The 20,391-nt window shown below is 48.9% G+C and overlaps 1 protein-coding gene across 1 annotated transcript; it reads left to right on the plus strand.

The window, feature by feature from the left end:
• Positions 1 to 834: 834 nt before the first annotated feature.
• Positions 835 to 20,080, plus strand: RSPO1 (R-spondin 1). The gene is made up of 5 exons (XM_007947623.1): positions 835 to 928; positions 15,060 to 15,251; positions 17,537 to 17,686; positions 18,401 to 18,589; positions 19,914 to 20,080. The coding sequence occupies exons 1-5, from the start codon at positions 835 to 837 to the stop codon at positions 20,078 to 20,080; spliced, it is 792 nt and encodes a 263-aa protein (XP_007945814.1).
• The last annotated feature ends 311 nt before the right edge of the window (positions 20,081 to 20,391 follow it).

The raw sequence follows: 20,391 nt of genomic DNA on the forward strand, positions 1-20,391 counted from the left end.
TGGCTGGGGGAAGCCTTACTTCCTTTCCTCCTGCCAAGCCCAGAGAGCCATGCAGAGTTTGCCAGCTTGCCAGGGACTACTTCTCTAACAACAGGACAGGTGAAAGGCACAGGGGTGACTGAGCACTGGGAAGAGAAATCTGAGAGGTCACTCAGAGAAAGCTCTCCTTGAAGAGGTAGGAAACTGTAGCATGAGGTCTGTAGGGCAGACCTAAAGGAGGACTTCCGGTTAAACTGGCCAGTATTATGCAGGGGTTGAGCCAGCTGGTTCCCATTACTGAGAATTCACCAGTGCTCCACAAGCTTTTTTGAATGTTTACTAATTGAGCTGGTCAGGTGGCCAAATCTAGTCCCAGCCTAGGGAATCGAGCAAGATAGGAAGAGGAACAGATTTCTTTTTGCAGGGGTACCAGGTGGGTAACTTGTAAGGTCCAAATACTCTGTGTTCTCACACCCTCCAGGGCAGGGAACCACAAGGGGCGGGCAGGAAGCATAGGTTGGGGGAGCCCATGGCATCACAGAATTAACCCTTCTCTCTCTTCCCCCCACAGGTTGGTTTTTGGAGTGGTGGCTGCTAAAGTGACAAGGCATTCTCCTATGTGACACCCTGAGGTGCCTTTCAGGAAAGTTCTCTAGACCTCCCTATGGGCTGATGGAGAACTGGGCTCCCCACACCCCCTCTGTCCCCAGCTGAGATTATGGTGGATTTGGGATCTGGCCCAGGCCTGGGCCTCCTGCTGCTGACCCAGCCCCGGAGGCGTTAGTGAGAGCCCTGCGCCATCCACCCCCCCAGAGACCACCCCTCTTCCCAGGGTCCTGGAGCTGGCGAGTGACTATGCGGCTTGGACTGTGTGTGGTGGCCCTGGTTCTGAGCTGGATGCATCTCGCCGCCAGCAGCCGGGGGATCAAGGGGAAGAGGCAGAGGCGGAGTGAGTAACCGGGTGGGGCTGGACTGCTGCTGACCTTGGGGGTGGGAGGGGGCTGCTTGGGGAGCAGAGGGCCTTTTAGCTTTATTCCATGGTGACCAGTTGCAGATTACTATTTTGTTACAGCTTTGTAGATTACTCAATGGACTATTCTGTTTGTGGGTGATCCAGTTTGTGGATTGACTTGTTGAGATTACTCATTTTGTTTTCGCCTTTGTAGATTCTCTGCTTTCTAGATTAATCCCTCTGTTGTAAGGATCCAAGGTGCTTGGTGGTACACTGGCTAAGGCATTCTGCTGCTAATCAAAAGGTCAGCAGTTTGAACTTACTAGCCACTCTGTGAGTAAAAAATTTATAGCCTTGGAACAACCCTGTGGGGTAGTTCTACTCTGTCCTTTAGGGTCACTATGAGTTGGGATCAACTCGTTGGCAGTGGGTTTGGTTTTTGGTTTGTGACGATCCAGTTGTGGATTATGCCCTTTGACGGCAATACCAGTGTTGTGTGGTCGTATCCATGGTGATGCTTGCCACCTGGTCCCCCTTGCCCAGAATGCTTGGTTTCTTCTTCACTGTCAGTGGCATTCAGGGCTCCTTTACTTTTAGTGGTGGCTGAAGTGCATCCCTCGACCCTCTGGGCCGGGAACTCTGTACAGCTGGGCAATGGGCAGCAAGACTTCCCCTGCTCAGCTCAGGGGGCAGGAACAGTTCCAAGGGGGGCCTTGGAACTGCCCACTCCTGTGGTATTGAATCGATGTCCATTGAGACCCAGGGAGCTATGGTGAGGGGTAGAGGGGAGGCATATGGGCAGGGGTCTGGCACTATTACCTTTCAAACCAGAGCAGTTTCATTTTATCTGCTTTCAGTAATGAGCTTCCACGTAAGATGTGGTGGGAGAAAGGGTTCTTAAAGCTTAAAGGCAAAGAAGGAAAATTATATCCTATCATTGTACAGATGAGGGAACTGAGGCAAAGAAAGAGGGAAGAAATAAGCCTAAGTCAATATTAGAACTCAGGTATCCTAATTCCTAGGAGCCCGGTTTTTGTAAAAACAGAGCTTGACAGAATTCAAGATTAACCTGTCCCTACCCCATTTCCCTTCCCCCACAAAATCCCAACCTAGGCTTTCCTGACATGAGGCCCTTTGGCCTCTGTTTAACAGCTCCAATGATGAATCTCCCAAACCCATCCGTTATATGGTGAAACTGGCCATCAGGGAATGAGCCACGCTGGGGACAGGGCTGGGAGCCTGTGCTACAGACACGAAGGTCTAGATCTCAAGGCCTCGTCTTTCTTGGCATAACCGGTAAAGAGAAATCATTCTCACAGGAAGGAAGTTCTTCCTTCAGCCTAGCTGAACTATTTCTTGCTTCACTTTTTGGGCCTTTTCCTTTGGGCCAAGGCCTACTAGTAACAGATGGAAGGCAGTGGGGTTTGGTTGGGTCCCCACTGGAGCAACCAAAGTCAGAACTCAGCCCACGGAGAGAAGCTTGGAGAACTGGTGAAGCTGAAAATCTCTGGCTTAACAAACAATTAGAAACGGTTAGGTTTAATCAGCAGCAAGGCCTTGATTCTCCTCCCTTCTCATCTCATCTGCTGTGGCCCGTATGTTGAACTCCATGAGCCTAATGTGGGTTAGCAGTTTGCATTCTCCTCTGTTTCTGAGATGAGAGAAAGAATGACAGAGAGAGAGAGATACTGAGAGGAGCCACTCACACTCACGTGACATATAGTCACTCTCACTGACGCTCACCCATGCAGAACCATACATGTACCTAACCTGGGGGTCAGAAGACCTGGCTTCAAGTCTGTTGTATAAAAAAACAAAGTATGAGACTAGCCATCAGAAAGGGCCTTGTTCCAGCAAGGCCACCAAAGTAGCCAATCTGATGTAGCAGTTTTGACGCACCCACTTTTAATACAGTCACATCCAACAGCCTCTGCAGCCCATAAATACAAGCAATGTGAACAGCAGATGTCGTTGCTGGTAGGATCTGAGGGGAGGGTGTGCGGAAAGATTTTAGGGTTCAGTGAGGGTCCAAAAGGGACTGAGGCTCAGGGAGGGATGAGGGTATATACAGGTAGGCTATATTTATTAAACAATAAGCATAATAATAAAGCTGGAAGTATAATTGCCCAGGAATACAGTAAGATAATGGATATACATATATAATGTATGTTGTTGTGTCCCGTCAAGTTGATTGCAACTAATAGTAAGCCTATATGAGATTAGAACTGCCCATAGGGTTTCCTAGGCTGTAATCTTTATGGAAGCAGGTAGCCAGGTCTTTTCTCCCATGGAGTAGGTGGTGGGTTTCAACAGCCAACCTTTTGGTTGGCAACTGAGTGCTTTAACCCCTGTGCCACTAGAGCTTCCCCATACCCATTCTCATTCTCATGCACTCTTGTGCACACTCTCTCTATATTAAAACCTTTATGAAGTATCAAAAACCAAAAACCAAACTCACTGCCGTCAAGTTGTTTTCTGACTCATAGCAACCCCTCCTTGGGTTTCCGAAGCAGCATCTCTATGGAGGTAGAATGTCCAATCTTCCTTCCAAGGAGTGGCTGGTGGGTCTGAACCACCAGCCTTCTGGTTAGCAATCAAAATGCCTTAGGCACTATGCCACCAGAGCTCCTATGCTCTGTATAAACTCAGGGATGCGTACTGAGGTTGTTATATAAAAAGTGTGTGAACCGTTTGCCCAGGGATTTCTGGTGGAGTGGTAAAGGGAAAAAGGAGGCTGGAGACACCCGTGCTGACTGCTCTGGCCTCCGCTAGCCAAGTGGGGATAGAGGTGGGCTTGGTGGGAGGCGGAGCCTCAGACCTGGACGCTTTGCCAGACATCCAGCAGCAGCATGTGTGTCGGGTCCCAGAAGCCACCAATGAAGCTCTGACCTGAGCCCTGGACTAGTCCTGAGCTCAGAAAGGGCTGGTCTCAGGGTCTGAATCATGGGCTCCCTGCATGGAGGGGGAGAAGAAGTTGAGCCAAGAACATCTCTTTAGCTATGAGTTCTGAACCTGGCAAGGTATCATCCTGTGCTTAGTAAGGACCCACCACCTCTCTGAGCCCCCTCTTCACTCACCCAGCCCCTTCCCTGCTCACTAAGCCTTCAAGAACACCTCTCCCACCTAGATTCCCACCCCTCACTGAGCTCTTGTTCCCTCTTTGTCCCTCACATTGAGTCCTCCATCCCCTTACAGAGACCCCTCTCCTGTCTGATTTCTGGGCCCCTCAATTCTGTCCCCACACCCTCACTGAGCCCCAACTCCTCCAAAAGCCGGGGCCCCCTATTTTGCCCTTCTCACTGACCCCACTCTCCATCTGGAACCTCCCTCCCCTCCCATGCTGACTACCCTTACAATCACTCTTCCCCCTGGGCCCTCACTCATTCTTTGGGACATTCAACAAATGCTCACTGAGAACTTACCCAGAGTGGCCCTGGATCCCAGAGATGAATCTTGGGGAGCCTGTGCCAAGGGGGGAAACATACAATTTCAGTCTAGTGAGAGGAATGCGGTGGCAGGAGGAACTTGGGGGGGGGGGCCTCTGTGAGCCCAGAGTGGGTAACTCCTACATTATATTTTGAAGAATGAGTAGATGATCTCCAAGCAAGGTAGAAGGAGGTGGGGGAAGGGCATCCCAGACAGAGGGAACAATGTGTCCAGAGCCTTGGGGTTGGGAAGAGGGATGGAGTATTGATTCAGGAAATGGGGTCCAGCTAGGAGCCACTTGAAAAATAATTTATAAATGGAGTTCTGGAGAGCCCTGGGGCTTTAAATGGAACAGCTGTTTTATACATTAGGGAGCTTTTCTGTTGTAAAGAAGCGTTCTGCTGCTAAAACAAAAGGTCATAAGCACAGAGTCATGCAAGCTTCCTGGGGCTGAGGGAGTGGTCTCTGGGAACTTGAAGGAGAGATGCTGCAGTCTGAGGTAGAGGTCAGAGCATCAAGCCTTCTGTATTTGCCAGGCTGAGGGGTTTGAACTTGACCTGACTGTACCTGTGGCATCAAGAAGCCGCTGTGAGGTTTTAATCAGGCTAGTGGCATGATCTGAACATAAGGGGTGGGAGCAGGAGGCAAATTGACTAATTAAAAGGCTATTCTGGCTCAAGTGAAAGAAAATGAAGGTCTGTGCTAAGCTCAGGGGGCAGTGCTAGATTTCTTGCCTTCCATGTGGGGGACTGGGTTTGATTTGCAGCCAGTGACCCTCATGTGCAGCCATCACCCTCTGACAGTGGAGGCATGTGTGCTACTATGGGGCTGAACAGATTTCAGCAGAGCTTCCAGACTAAAACAGACCCTGAAGAAAGGCCTGGAAATCCACTTCAAAAAATCACTATGATCCGATCTGCAACCAGGCCATTTTCTTCCATTGTTCATGGGGTCACTGTGAATCAGGGGCCAACCCGACAGCAGCTAACTACAGAAAAACAAGCTCAAAATTGAGTTAGAAAACCCTGAATCTTCCCAGAGGGTATGCCCAGGACTTGTTGAACAAGTCACCAGGAATCCACAAGGATAGACACATCTCCTGGGAGAGTGTGTATGAAGCCTGACAACTAAACTCAGGTCTCTGACATAGGATAGTTTCTCTGAGGCTAGATACCAGCCCCCAAACAAGATTTTCATTCCTCTAGGTCATGAAAAACTCCTCCCCACCTCCCCACTGATCTAACAAATCCAAAACCCCATTCCAAATCCAGTACCTCTCCCCACACCTTATAAAATCTCACTGAGCTTCAGCCAAATGTCCACCTCCCTGAGCCTGTCTCACCACATCCACTACCCTGCATGCTGGTGGGGCCTCTCTTCCTGGTGGAGCCTCTCCTTTTCACTGGGCTCCCATTCAGAAATAAGACAGGCTTTGCCCTCCACGGCTCTTTCCAGTGGGAGAAAAAGACATAACAGATACAAGATGACGTCTACCATGATGGATTCAAGTACTGAGGGTGTCGAAACCCTGAGGAAAACATTCCATGTAGATTTGCAGGGAGGCAGGGTCAAGGAAGACTTCATGGAGGAATTAACCAGGTTCAGAAAGAGGTCAAGAATGTTCCAGGCAGAAGGAGCAGCAAAGGCACAGAAGTGTCAAACAGTTTTCAGAGAAACAATAATAGTTTGGTCTTGCTAGGGGATATAGTGAAGGAGCTCTGGTAGCTTAGTGCCTAAAGCACTTGACTGCTAACCAGAAGGCTGGCAGTTCAAACCCACCAGCCACTCCTGGGAAGGAAGGTTGGGCAATCCTACTTCCTACAGTAGTGATACTGCCTCGGAAACCCAAGGAGGGGTCGTTATGAGTCAGGGCTGACTCGACGGCAAATAACAACAACAACAGGGGATATAGTGGGATGGTGATATTGGGTAGAATCAGCTCTGGAGGCAGGCAAAGGATCTGGGTCTTAATTCTGTAGGTGGCAGGAACCACTGATGGATTTTAGGCAGAGGTGTGCCACCATCAGAGTTTTGTTTCTAGAAATATCCCCTGGAGACAAGGAAATTGGGGAAATGGGCAAAGTGAACCCTCTGAGGATAAAGGTGGACACAGGAATTGAGAACACAGCTCACTTTCCTGGCTCAGTGGAGAGTGGGCTGGGGTTAGGGAAGCCTTGTGCTGGATAGGAAGGGCAGAGCAGGGTGAAAAGGCCTGTGAAGAAGTGGAGAAGGAAGTCCCACCCCCATCGCTTACTCCCCTCATCTTCCTCCTACAAGGCTGCTTGTCCCACACCGTTCCCTCCCATCCTCAGGACAGCATCCCGAGGGAGCTTTCTAAACTGCCAGTGAGATCCTGTCACTCCCCTGCTTGGAGCTCTTTGCTGGCCCCTTTTCTTGGCAATAGACAAAGCCCTATTTTCCATTCTGTGGACACTCTAGAATGCTCAGTGCCTCGGAAGCTTTGTGCAGACTCCTCCTCCTGCCTGGCATGCTCTGCCCTGGCCTGCTGGGTCAGACGTGCCCTCTATCACTCCAGCCACCAGCTCTGCCTCCTCATCCCTGGATGGCCTTAGTTGCTATACCTTCTCATCCCCAGCTTCTAACAGATCTGAGCATGTGCTAGGTGTGCAGTAAATGTTTATGGAATGAATGAACCTCTGTTTTTCCCTTTAAGTCATTAGCATCAGTGTCAAACACCTGCCTTTGGACCCTCTCTTCACCGCCACATTTCTGTTGTTGAGCCTCCATCTTCCATGTCAAGCTCCTGCCCCTACACACAGTTTTCCCTCCCCTCTGGCTCTTCATCCCCTTGTTGTCCATCTATTGCTTTGCTAAGCAGAGAACATCCTTTGATTTCTAGCCTTTTCCTCATTGAACTGGATTCCCCTCCCTGATCCCTGCCCATCACTGAGTCCCCCTCTCCTTTCCTAAGCCCCTAATCCTTCATGGAGTTCAGCTCCCTTAACCCCTTGCTCCTGACCCCAGCCTCTGGTCCCTCCCTCAAAGGCCAGTTCTACCACCTGGGTCTTCTATCTTGACCCGCCATCATTGGGGTCTTCACTCCATCAATATACCCTGCCTCCCATCTTGTAATCACGTTCCTAGCTCCCAGTAGCTCTCTCCTTTCTATCTCTGTGGTCTCTGGCTCTCTCTGTCCTCTACTGTTTTATCCCCATCTTTTTCCCGTCCACTCAGTCAGTTGAGTTTGGCTCCCATCCTCATCACTCCACCAAGATTGTCCTTCTTAAGGTCACCTAATTACCTCCTAATGACCAAGTCTCCTCAATTGGATTCAAGGCTCACCAGCCTGGGCCTCTTCCCTGCCCCAGCACTGCAGATCTGTCTGTCTCCTACCTCTCTTCCTCTGCTTGTCTGTTAAGCACAAGTGTTGCCCAGGGCTCAGCCCTTAGTTCTCTGATCAGCACACCTCTTCCTAGGGATGTACTTCCCCTCCCATGGATTTAACTACTTGAGATGGTCCCCACTGACTGATGCCAGGCTCTCTCCTCTGCTTCACAGCCTGAGTGAGATGGCTTTACATCCTCTCTCTGCTGCCTCACCTTCATTTTACTCCCTGGCCACTGCCATCTTCTCTCAACCCCATCACCCTGCTGAATCTCTTGGTTGCTAATTTCTCATGTGGCATCCAGCAGCATTGGGCATGTAACCCTCCTTTCATTGAATGTCCTTTTCTCTTGGCTTTTACCATTGTAGAATATGCTCTTGAGTGGCCCCTTCCTGACTGGCCCCTCTTTCTCAGCCTCTTACTTGGCCTTTCTTCATCTGTCCTTCCTTAAATGTCTAGTTCCTCTTCTGTCACTCTCTATATCCACCCTGCTTGCCATCTCATGGACCCCATGGTTTTGATGACTATTTTCATGTTGAAGACTTCATGTCTTGATCTCTGGCCAAGATATTTCTCTAGAGTCCCAGACTTATATGTTCAACTACCTAATAGATACCTTCCTCAGATGTCACACCAACCAGTTTCAGTTGCCATCAAGTTGACCTCAACTCATGGCAACCCCATGTGTGTCAGAAGAGAACTGTGTTCCACAGGAGTTCCAGTACTTATTTTTCAAAATTAGATCACCTGGTCTTTCTTCCAAGGCATCTCTGGGTGGACTCGAGCCTTCAACTTTTCAGTTAGCAGCTAAGTGTGTTACCTTCTCATCACCCAGAGACTCTGGATATCCCACAGGGACTGCAAACTCAACACATCTAAAACTTAACTACTTGTCATCTTCCCCACCCAAACCTGCTCTTCCTCTTGTGGTCCCTCTTTCAGTGAAGGGCCCATGGCCATGCTATTATATAAACCCCAAACCTCAAAGTTGTCCTTGACCATGCCTTTCTTTCTGCATCACCCCCACGTCCAGTTCATCACCTGAGTTTCTCACGTGGACCCATTCCTTTCCATTCTCATGGCCACTTCTTGCTTTAGCTCCATCACTTCTGCATCATGTCCTAGGGCTTCCAGAACAAAGTACCACAAAGTGGGTAACTTACACAAACAGAAATTGATTGTCTCACACTTCTAGAGGCTCAGAGTCCAAAGGTGTTAGTGGGGCCGTGCTCTCTCTGAAGGCTGTAAGGGGAAGTTCCTTTCTTGTCTGGGGCTTCTGGTAGTGCCAGGCATTCCTTGGTTTGCAGTTGCTGCCTAACTGGTCCTCATGTCATACAGCTGTCTTCTGTCTTTTCTCTTTCATAAGGACCCCATTCACATGAGGTTAGGACTCACTCCACTATGGTATGACCTCATGTTAACTGATCTCTAACATGTTCAAAAGGAGCTCTGGTGGTGCAATGGTTAAGTGCTTGAGTGCTAACTGAAAGATTAGTGGTTTGAACCTACACCTTCTCCATGGGAGAAAAGGCCTGCCAATCTGGTCCCAGAAAGACTGTTGTTGTAATATGCTGTCGAGTCGATTTCAACTCATAGCGACCCCTCCTTGGGTTTCTGAGGCAGTATCACTACGGAAGTCGATTGCCCCATCTTTCTTCTGAGGAGTGGCCGGAGGGTTTGAACCGCCAGCCTTCTGGTTAGCAGTCAAATGCCTTAGGCACTAGGCCACCAGAGCTCCTCCCATAAAGATTACAGCCTAGGAAACCCTATGAAGCAGTTCTACTCTGTTCTGTAGGGTTGCTATGAGTAGGAATCAACATGATGGCACAAAACATCTTCAGAGGCCCTATTTCCAAACAAGACCATGTTTACAGGTATATCGGTTAGAAGTTCAACATGTCTTTTTGGGGAGCATAATTCAATCTATAACAACTTCTAACCTGGGGTTCTGCAGCTGCCCCGTAAAGGGTCTCTTAGCCTCCACTTTTGCCTCCCCATAACCCATTCTCCATGCTACAGAGTGATCTTTCTAAAATGGAATCCCAACCCTATCTTATATTTTAGCCACCACTCCTTATGATTCCTTGTTGCCTTTAAGATCATATCTAAACTCCTTTATGTGGGGTCAAGACCCTTCCTTGCTGGCCCCTGCTTCCCTCTCCGGCTCTGTCTCTGACCACTCCCTCAATGCTCTTAGCCGTGCTGAACTAATGTCCGAGCACCCAGTACTCTGTGCTTCCTCTGCCCATGTCATTGATAGATTGGAAGAAAATGTACACAGAGATGGGTTACTGGTTCAGTGGGAGGTGGGCAGAGGGATTCTGAGAAGGCCTTTTGCAAATCTGTCTTTAACGAAGGTGAAAATGAAGGAACAAAGGAGTGCGGGAACACAGCTGTTGTCATTGTGTGCCATTGAGTCAATTCCAACTCAGCAACCATATGGGCCAGAGTAGAACTGCCCCATAAGGTTTCCAAGACTTTATGGGAGCAGATCATGAGGTCTTTTTTCCCTGCAGAGCCGCTGGTGTGTTTGTCAAGTGCTAACCATTGCACTACCTGGGCTCCTTCACATCACTGTAGAGGCCTGCAATGGGCACCTGGATGTCTTGAGTTACGGAGTAAGGCACGCTCTCATAGGGAGCATTCACTCAATGATGAATTAAGGGAAAACAGTACAAGTAATAGAAGATTTAATATGTTTGAAATGGAAGTGGTACCTAAAACTTACAAGGACTTGTTAGCTTGTAATACAGGTAAAGGCCTTAAGTAGAAAAATAATCCCAAGAACTCCCTTGTAGCTTCAATATAACATTTGGAGTGTTTTTGTTCTTTCAGTGACTAAATCAACAAGAATGATATTAATTCTTTATTGATTAATTAAATCATATCATTGACTCTATACAAATAAATTCCATATTTAAAAATAATCAGTTGAGCTATGCTTCAGAGTCCATGCCTCCTTGTATTGTTCTATCCCTGGACTTCATACACTTATTCCTCTTGGGTGCTCTGGTGGTATGATGCCTAAGGCATTTGACTGCTAATCAGAAGGTTGGTGGTTCAAACCCACCAGCCACTCCTTGGAAAGAAGGTTGGGCAATCTACTTCTGTAGTGATGCTGCCTTGGAAACCCAAGGAGGAGTCGCTGTTATGTGCCGACTCTACGGCACATAACAACAGCAACAACAACAGAACACATACTGATTGTGAAACCTGGGTCACAGAATTGAACCTCTCCATTTCCTCATCTGTAAAAATGAAGATAATAATAATAGGACCTACCTGGGTGGTACAAACAGTTTGTGCTCGACTACTATCCTAAAGGTTGGTGGTTTGAACCCACTCAGTGGTACCATGGAAGAAAGACCTGGTGATCTCCTTCTGTAAAGATTACAGCCAAGTAAACCCTATGGAGCAGTTCTACTCTGTAACACATGGGGTCGCCATGAGTTAGAATCAACTGGATGTTAATGGGTTTGGTTTTTGGTACCTGCAGTCGTACCCCAGGGTATCTATGGGGTTGTTGTAAGGATTAAATGAGTTATTACTTGTAAAGCACTGAGAACTGTGCCTGCCACATAATAAGTGCTCAGCATTTAGTAATAAGCTACAACTACTATTATTGTTTTGTTATTTTTATTGTTGTCATATTTGTTTTTCTTCTCCTCCCTTCTACTGCTCACCTCTGTTCTTACTAGTTCTCCTGTTCTGAAACTAGGAACCATACCTGGAGCATTTACTCTGCACAGCAGCCGCTCAGAATAGGCCCTCTCGACTCCCCCTTTCGATGTTTGGCTCATAGGCTGGGATTCATTCAGCTCCAGGTCCAGCTAACTCGGAGGCTTGAGATCTGAGTCCCCGATGTGTACCACCTTTACTCCCTCTATTCTGACTCCCCCAGATCTCTGTTTCCAGCATTCTTGCTGCCTAGTTCTCCAAACTGGCTTCTAATGACTCTTCTTCCCTCTGTTGCTCCCAACTTGTTTCTCTTCCTATGGGCTTCTTTTAGTGACTGGCCCCACCATCCACCCATCACCTAGGCCAGAAACCTGGGAATCAGCCAGACTACTTCTCACCCCACACTCCTCCTCCTATTGGCCAACATGGCCTATTGATTGTATTCCTTAAACATCTCTCAAATCTGCTTTTTCTCTCTGTCCCCAGTCAGCAGAACTTTAAGACTTTCTCACCTGGATGATCGCCTCAGCTTTTTCCCAATGTGTCCTTGGCCTCTAGTCTCCACCCTGGTTGCAAGAAGGATCTTTCCAATATGTAAATCCAACCAGTTCTCACTCCTGCTTAAAACTTTCCAATTCCTCCCTATTGTCTAAACAACTTCAAGAGGCACAGGTTCCTAGGAAAAAAAGCAAAACAAGAACCCTGTGGTGAAAATGCTTGGGATATACAGCTCACTTTGTCCCCTCTAGGGAGCCCTGGGGTTGCAGTAGTTGGACACTGGCTGCTAACCGGAAGGTCGGCAGTTCAAACCCACCAGCTGTTCATGGGAAAAAGATGTAGCAATCTGATTCTGTAAAGATCACAGCTTTGGAAACCTTCTGGAGGCGGTTCTACTCTGTGCTTTCGGGTCACTCTGAGTCAGAATCGACTTGACAGCAACAGGTTTTTTGTTATTGTTGCTGGGTTTGTTTTTTTTTGTTGTTTGTTTTTTCTGTTGCCCTCTTGGAGATCCACTTTGAATAGAAGCTGGGAGAGAAGCTTGCAGTAAAGAAGGCAGCTTAGATTTTTTTGACCCAGTGGTACACAGCTTACCTGACGCAGTACTTTTTTTCTCCACACTGTGGGAGGAAGACAGGACAATCTGCTTCTCTAAAGATTTATCACTTCAGAAACCAAATGGGGTTGCTATGCGTCAGAATCAACTCGATGGCAATGGGTTTTTTTTTTTTTTTTCTTTCTTTTTTTCCTGTTAAGATTCAGAAAAATCATGTTCCAAGGAACACTCTTTGGGAAATGCTGCCTGATATGATCAAGTTCAAGCTCCCTTAAGTCAACTCGACTCCTTGCCACCCCATGTGTGTCAGGGTAGAACTATAATCCATAGGCTTTTTGTTTTGTTTTTGTTTTATTTGCTTATAAATTATATTTATTAGTATGATCAAGATAAGAAAGGAGTTGGAGCTTTCATTATAAACTGCAGCATCTTTCTCTGATTCTCTTGGCTAAATTTTTCCTCTTCTCTTTTCCATTCTTTTCTTCACTGTTTTCCATCTTCTGCCTCACATTTTCCTCATTAAACAGAGGCTAATTTTTTGGAAATAGATTGCCAGGCCTTTCCAACCTCTAACTTTTCAATTAGCATCTGAACCACCTTAACCCTTTTACCTCCCAGAGACTCCCCAGCTTCCTACTACATACAAGTCTCTTCAAGATCGGCCACCTTTTCATTCACACTCCCCTCCCCACCCACCTCCAAAGGCTTGCCTTGTAAAATGGGGTTATTACATTTTATCCCACTTGAATAATCACAATGCTACTAATTCTTTTTTTTTTTTTTTTTTACTTCTTATTGTGATTTGAGTGAAAGTTTACAGAGAAAATTGGTTTTCCATTCAACAGTTCATATACAGTTTGTTTTTGTCATTCATTGCAATCCCCACCCTTTAGTACTTCACTCTTCCTTCCTGTATTGAATGTTTCCATTGGTCCTTTCCCATCCCTTCCTGCCTTCGGGAGCATTCGCCCTGGATTAACGCTGCCTTTTGGTCTCAGTATGGTTGATTATTCCAAGGAGGGGTACCTTCCTGGTGTTATTGTTTACTTTTTAGGCCTGTCAATTGTTTGTTAAATTACAAGGCTTGAAGGATAATCAAAGGTCACAGTCGCAGGGATTCCACCAGTCTCTGTCAGAAAAGTAAGCCTGGTCTTTTTTGATGATGTGCCTCCTTCCACATTTATTTTTCCCCATTCTGTGCAGGACCTTCTATTGTGATCCCTTTCAGAGTAGCGGGTAGACACCATCCATTTCTTCTGGTCTCAGGGTTCAGGAGGCTGTGGCTCACATGGTCCATCAGTTCTTTGGACTATTTATTTCCGTGTGTTTTTGATTTTCCTCACTCTGCTTTGCTTTGGATGGGGAGAGACCAATAGTTGAAACTTAGATGGCTGTTCACTAGCTTTTAAGACCCCAGGCCCTGCGAATGACATTATGATGTAGAGTAGTGTGTTCTATTTGTGAACTATGTTATGCCAATTGACTTCTAATTCTTCAAGGGGGGAAATAAACCTCCCTTGCTATTGTGTCAATTCTGTCTTACAGAGACTGTACAGGACTAAGCAGATCTCCCCACAGGGTTTCCTAGGCTGTAGATCTTAATGCAAGCAGACTGCCTCATTTTTCTCTTGTGGAGTGGCTGGTGGGTTCAAACCACTAATCTTTTGTTTAGCAGCCAAATTCTTTAACCACTGCACCACTAGGGCTCCTTCCAATTCTTCCGGAATTGGCTTAAATGGCCCTCCTTCATGAAAAAGAGAGGTTGGGCTTCTTTGCCTTCATCTTCAGTGCTCATGCTGGACTTGGTCCTTGGTCCATGGGAGGGGTTAGGTAAGTGTTGATTGAACAAGTGAATGAGAGAATAAGAAAAGTCTGAGATTCTGTGCTGGGGCTGGATATGACACTGCCCCAAGTGATGCCTCTAAGCCAGAATTTCTCAGCCTTGGCACCATTGACATTTTGGACCAGATAATGCTGTGCATTAGACGATGTTTAACAGCATCCCTGGCCTCTACCCTTTAGATGCCAGTAGTACCTCTTCTCAGTTGTAACAATCAAAATTGTTCTTAGACTTTGTTAAATGTCCTCAGGGACAAAATTATCCCCAGTTGAGAACCACGGATGTAAGCATGGGTTATTCCAGTCATCTTCCTGTCTCTGGGCAGGTAGTCCTTTTCTTTGACAGGTTAACACATTTTCCCTCTTGTCCTTAAAACTTTCTCAGGACAAAAAAAAAAAAAAACCCTTTCCTTCCACACTTGAGCTGAACTTTGCTTCCTCTGGGGAGGGGAGGAGGAAGGTCCAGGAAGGACAGCCTTCCTCAGTTGCTTCTCCGATGTTGGTGGAACAAGCCTGGAGGGTGAGCTTGTGCTGTGGCTGGAGCCAGGGCTGCAGGTAGGATGGATTGAAGCTCTTTCTCCAGGCATCTGTGCTCTTCCCCGGAGAGAGAAAATAGGGCATGTGTATAAATCAGCCTGCAGAGAACTGCTGACTGGTCCTGTGCTTTCTGAGAAGGGCAATGCTGTCAATGAGGTTCCTATCTACTGCCTTCCCATCCTCGTGGGAGCCTGGAAATGATGGGATCTCTCCTGTGTCCTTCTCCTCACCCTTGCTCCATCCTGCAGTCAGTACCGAGGGGAATCAGGCCTGTGCCAAGGGCTGTGAGCTCTGCTCTGAGGTCAACGGCTGCCTCAAGTGTTCGCCCAAGCTGTTTATCCTGCTGGAGAGGAACGACATCCGCCAGGTGGGCGTTTGCTTGCCGTCCTGCCCGCCTGGATACTTTGATGCCCGCAATCCCGACATGAACAAGTGCATCAGTGAGTGTGGGCAGGGCTGAGGAGGGGTGCAGAGGCTCTGGGCACTGGGGCGGGTGCTTTGAGATGTTGGTGTCTGTGGGAGGAGAAGGGATGCTAAGGAGGGGAGATAAGACTCCCTTTGTGGTACAACCCGAGCTCCTGACTTAGGTATCCAGCTTCTGGCCAGACATTTCCCCAGATATCTACCCACGTTTCCAACTCATCGTGTCCATATCAGAACCACCATCTCTTCCCTCCAAATCTGTATTTGCTTGTATTCTAATGGACACCTTTCAGTGTCCCAACCTGTCACTCCAGCCACAGCCTGGAGAACCAACCTGTCACCTGTGACACTTCCCATCCTTCTAATAATCAAATCCTGGTTTGTACCTGCTCCATCTCCTTCCCATCCTCACTGCTACTATGTCACCAGGCTCTCATCACCCCTCTCCTGGACTATTGCAATGGCCTGTTCATTTACCCTCCAACCCCATCAGGTTCCCTTTGACCCACCCTCCACATTGCATCCAGAAGGATGTGTCTGGGATGCACAGCCTATCTTATCACACTTTGGCTTACAAACCACTGCTGTTTCCACACTGACTCGGTCCTGCTCAGTCTGGTCCCTGCCTGCTCCTTACCCTCTTCTCCCACCAGTCTTCTCACTTGGCTCCTGCTTTCCCCAACCTGCACCAGCTCCTCACATATGGTACAAGCTGTCACCTCTCCATCCCCATCTCTGTATCCACAGTGGTGACACGCTGGGGGACATGCAGTGAACCTATTTGGGTGAACCATGCCAAAAGACACTTCCCATGTGCTCAGTGCCTTGGAGTTCAGAACATATTCCCAGCTCTCATACCACTGCAGCTCACAACATCTTTTGGAGGGAGACAGGACAGAAGTTGTGGTACCCTTTTAACAGGAGCACTGGTGGTAGAGTGCCTAAGGCATTTGACTGCTAGCCACAAGGCTGGTGGTTCAAACCCACCTGCCACTCCTCGGAAGGAGGACTGGGCAATCTACTTCCATAGATATATTGCCTCAAAAACCCAAGGAGGGGTTGCTAGGAGTCAGAATGAGGACTCAACACTCAATGGCAGTGAGTTGTTTTTTGTTTTGTTTTGTTTAAATAGCTGATAGCACGAAGGCTGATAACATCATTTCCCAAAATGACTGCCCAAGACCAGCAGACTTGGGATCTAATCTCAACTCTACTACTTACTCATTGTGTGACTTTGGGCATGTCTCAACTTCTCAAAGCCTTTTCTTTGAAATAGGAGCATTGGTTTTGACCCCCTAGGTATGTTGTGAGCCCTTAGTGTCTGGCACTCACTAAATGGTGCTGCTATTGTTCTTATTTTTGTTATTTTACCTGTAACCAAACCCAGGAATCAGAGCATCAGGGAGGGAGGGAGGGAGAAATGTGAGGCTGAAGTAAAACCACAGAAGCTAGAAGGCACAGAGGAGGGTGCGGTTGGGAATAAGGAGCTTGTGAGGATGGAGGTGAGATCCTGGGGCTGTCCTCTTGGTCCTCAGGGTGTTTGGGGTAGGGAGTACCTGGCTATGCCAGTGCCTGGGAAACTGACAGCCTGGGCTTCAGGTGCCAGAGACGGGGAGGAAGATAGCCCCACCCGCAATCTGGGAAGAGAGAGATTGTGAAAGGCCCTGCCTGTTTTGAGCCAAGCCCTATACAATGCCCCCCCCCCATTTCCCAGGAGATGAGAGAGCTGGCAGGAGGGGATCAGGGAGGGACCCAGGAGTCCAATGAAGTTGGTTCCTGGAACTCAGCCTTACAGAGGTAGAGGAATTTGCCCTGGGATGGCTCCCCCTCCCCTGGGCAGGAGACGAACCAGGGTTTGGGATATTGTAGATGCCCAGGAGAGGGGGGAAGGGGAGCTGCTTTGCCACTCTCAGGGACTGTTGTGTGCCTTAGTTCACTACGAGGATGCCATGAGATGCAGTGACACTCCTCTTCCCTTCCCAACCAAACCTAGAGGGCCCCGCCTACCTCCTCCAAAACCCTCACTCCTGGACCTCACCTTGGGTTCCAGAACCTGGTCGGTTTTGGTCAGGGTTGGCTGACCACAGCAGGAGGTCAGCCCTCAAAGAGTGACCACTTAAGAGTCCTTTCTATGCCCCTCTTCCCCTCCCTTCCCAAGGCTCCTTTGCTGTGATGCTGTGATGCAAGCTCCAGGCCCTGCCCTCTGTATGGAGGAGCGTGGGTGGGTGGGTGTTGGGGCTGGGGATGAAAGGAATCCTCATCATAGGCTGAGCCCAGGACGCTGATCTTGTCCTCTCCTCAGAATGCAAGATCGAGCACTGTGAGGCCTGCTTCAGCCACAACTTTTGCACCAAGTGTAAGGAGAGCTTGTACTTGCACAAGGGCCGCTGCTACCCGGCCTGTCCAGAGGGCTCTGCAGCTGCCAACGGCACCATGGAGTGCAGCAGTCCTGGTAAGGCACGAGGTTTGCAGGCAGAGGGCCAGGACCCAAGGGATGGGCTGGGCGGGGGTCTGGCTAGGGAGCCTGTGGGCTGGGACACAATGCAGAGAAAGTTTACCCCAGGACCACCTCTGGGGTTTCTCTCGGGACTTTTCTGCCCTCTGGAGCCTGGTTGACCCGAAAGGTTAAATGCTTCACTACTAACCGAAAGATTGTCAGTTTGAACCCACCCAAAAGTGCCTTGGAAGACAGGCCTGGCAATTGGCTTCCCAAAGTTCACAGCCTCGAAAACCCCACAGAGCAGTTCTACTCTGCACACACGGGGTTGCCCGGAGTCAGAATCCACTCAGTGGCAACTGGTTGGGTTTTTGGGTTTTGGGGCTAACACCTCTCTGGGTCAGGTGAAGTCCTTGACTACGAACTAAAAGGTTGTCAATTAGAACCCACCCAAAGGTGCCTTGAAGGCAGGCCTGGTGACCTGCTTCTGAAAGGTCACAGCTTGAAAACCCCATGGAGCACAGTTCTACTCTGACACACTTGGGAGCGCCATGAGTTGGAACTTACTCAGTGGCAATTGGTTTGGTTATTTGGTTTAGGGGATAAAAATGCCTCCAACCTGAGGTCCAGGCCAAGAGCAGGTGGGAAAGAGGCTCCCCTTGGGTATTCTCAGCCAGGTAAGGAGACATGACCCCCTTCTCCTCCTCCTCTTCCCTCCTTTCCTACCAGCACAATGTGAAATGAGTGAGTGGTCCCCATGGGGGCCATGCTCCAAGAAGAAGAAGCTCTGTGGTTTCCGGAGGGGCTCTGAGGAGCGGACACGGAGGGTGCTCCATGCCCCTATGGGGGACCACACCATTTGCTCCGACACCAAGGAGACCCGCAGGTGCACAGTGCAGAGGACACCATGTCCTGAGGGTGAGCTTTGTCCTCTACCTCTTACGGGTCAAGGGTCAGGCACTAGCCACAGGGCCTGGACCTCTGCTTGCTGCCCATTGCCCAGAAGAGGGCCTCACAGCAGGGCCTCCCCTTGATGGAAGAGAGGCCCCAACCCAGGACCCCTTGCTATCCAAGTCACGTACCTTGCCCTGGCATAGAGCAGTGTCTCTGACTCTGAAATCCTCTGTGGTCAATATCCCCCAGTTCTCCATTTCTCTGAGTCAGTAGAGGTAGAGTTAGAAGGGCCTTGGAGGTTTGATGGAGGTGGGAGTGGGGAGTGCTGAGACCCAGTGTTTTGGTTATTTCATGCTGCTCTAACTGAAAAACCACAAATGAGATGGCTCAAACAAACAGGGATTTATTCTCTTACCATTTTGGAGACTAGAAGTCCCAGTTCAAAGTAAAGTGCCAGGCTCTAGGGGCTAGATGAAAGCTCTTCATCCTTGGCCTTCAGCTTGTTCCTGGCCCACTGAAGCCAGAGGCTTTCTTCACTCAGGCAGCTGCTGGCTGCTGAGGCTAACAAACCCAAGGTCAACAAGTAAAAAGGCACAGTCCCAATATTACCAGACAACACAGGAGGCCACTGATTCAAGTCCATTAAGAGTCCCAAGATCAGCAGACAACATTGCAGGATGCTGAATGATGACTCAGCTACATGCAGGATTCAAGCCTGCCAAAAGCTAGAGACCTTCCTCAAAGTTGCTTCTTATATACTGAAAGCAGACCACATCCCTAAAGCAGTTACTCAGCTGCTCCAGTAGAGTCCACCATGGAGTTGATTAGTAATTTCATCAGCTGCCCATCCACTCAACCAGGCCCATCCAAGTTAACTACCACACCCAGAGAGGTGTACTGATTTGACTAAGGACACACAGCCTGCAGTCGGCAATGAGGTGGCTGTGGCTCCTTGCCTGGTCCCCGATGGAGGTGGCTAGTGGGGAGTAGAGGAATTAGGGGCTGTCTTACCTGTCATGAGAGCTGCACGGTACTACTGGGGAGTGCCGCTGACTCATTAGGATCAAGGTCTAAGGAAGAGGAGGGTGTCTGGTGTGCATTTGAGGGTATAGGGTGAAATGGCTCTCAGGACCCCCCTCACAGTATTCATGTTGCGCTTAGAATTGGCTGCTGGTCAGAGAAGACCTTGAGGTGACCCTGTCTAAAGGAGTATCTCTAGGCCTCCTCTCTGCCCAACTCCCAGCTTCCTCACCACCCCCCCCTTCCTAGGGCCCTTGGCCATGCCCAGGGCCTCCCTGACTTTCGGCAGGACATCCTTTGTTGATTCTTCCATCTGTTGGGGTTGCAGGACAGAAGAGGAGGAAGGGAGGCCAGGGCCGGCGGGAGAATGCCAACAGGAACCTGAACAGGAAGGAGAGCAAGGAGGCAGGCACTGGCTCCCGGAGGCGCAAAGGGCAGCAGCAGCAGCAGCAGCAAGGGACAGTGGGGCCATTCACATCTGCAGGGCCCACCTAGGGACAATGTTCAGCCTGCGGGCCCATGCAGAAAGAGTTCAGAACTGCTCTGTGTGATGAAACCTTTACTGAACTGGAGCAACTAGGGCAACGCATACACACACAAGTGTGCAAACCCCACATCCAAATGTACAACCATACATACACGCACACACATAACTACACATACACAAACCCATGTCCAAAGGTACAACCATACAAACATGTATACACGTGCATACACACACCCACTCACCCTTTCTCCAGACCACTAGAAGAAATTTCCATCCCTTGGACGTCACTGTGTGAAAAGGTGGGGGAGGCGGAGAGCCC

This window comes from Orycteropus afer, unplaced genomic scaffold (genome assembly GCF_000298275.1).
Source record: "Orycteropus afer afer isolate SDZICR_OR568_19922 unplaced genomic scaffold, OryAfe1.0 scaffold00192, whole genome shotgun sequence".
NCBI classification, from domain to species: Eukaryota; Metazoa; Chordata; class Mammalia; order Tubulidentata; family Orycteropodidae; genus Orycteropus; species Orycteropus afer.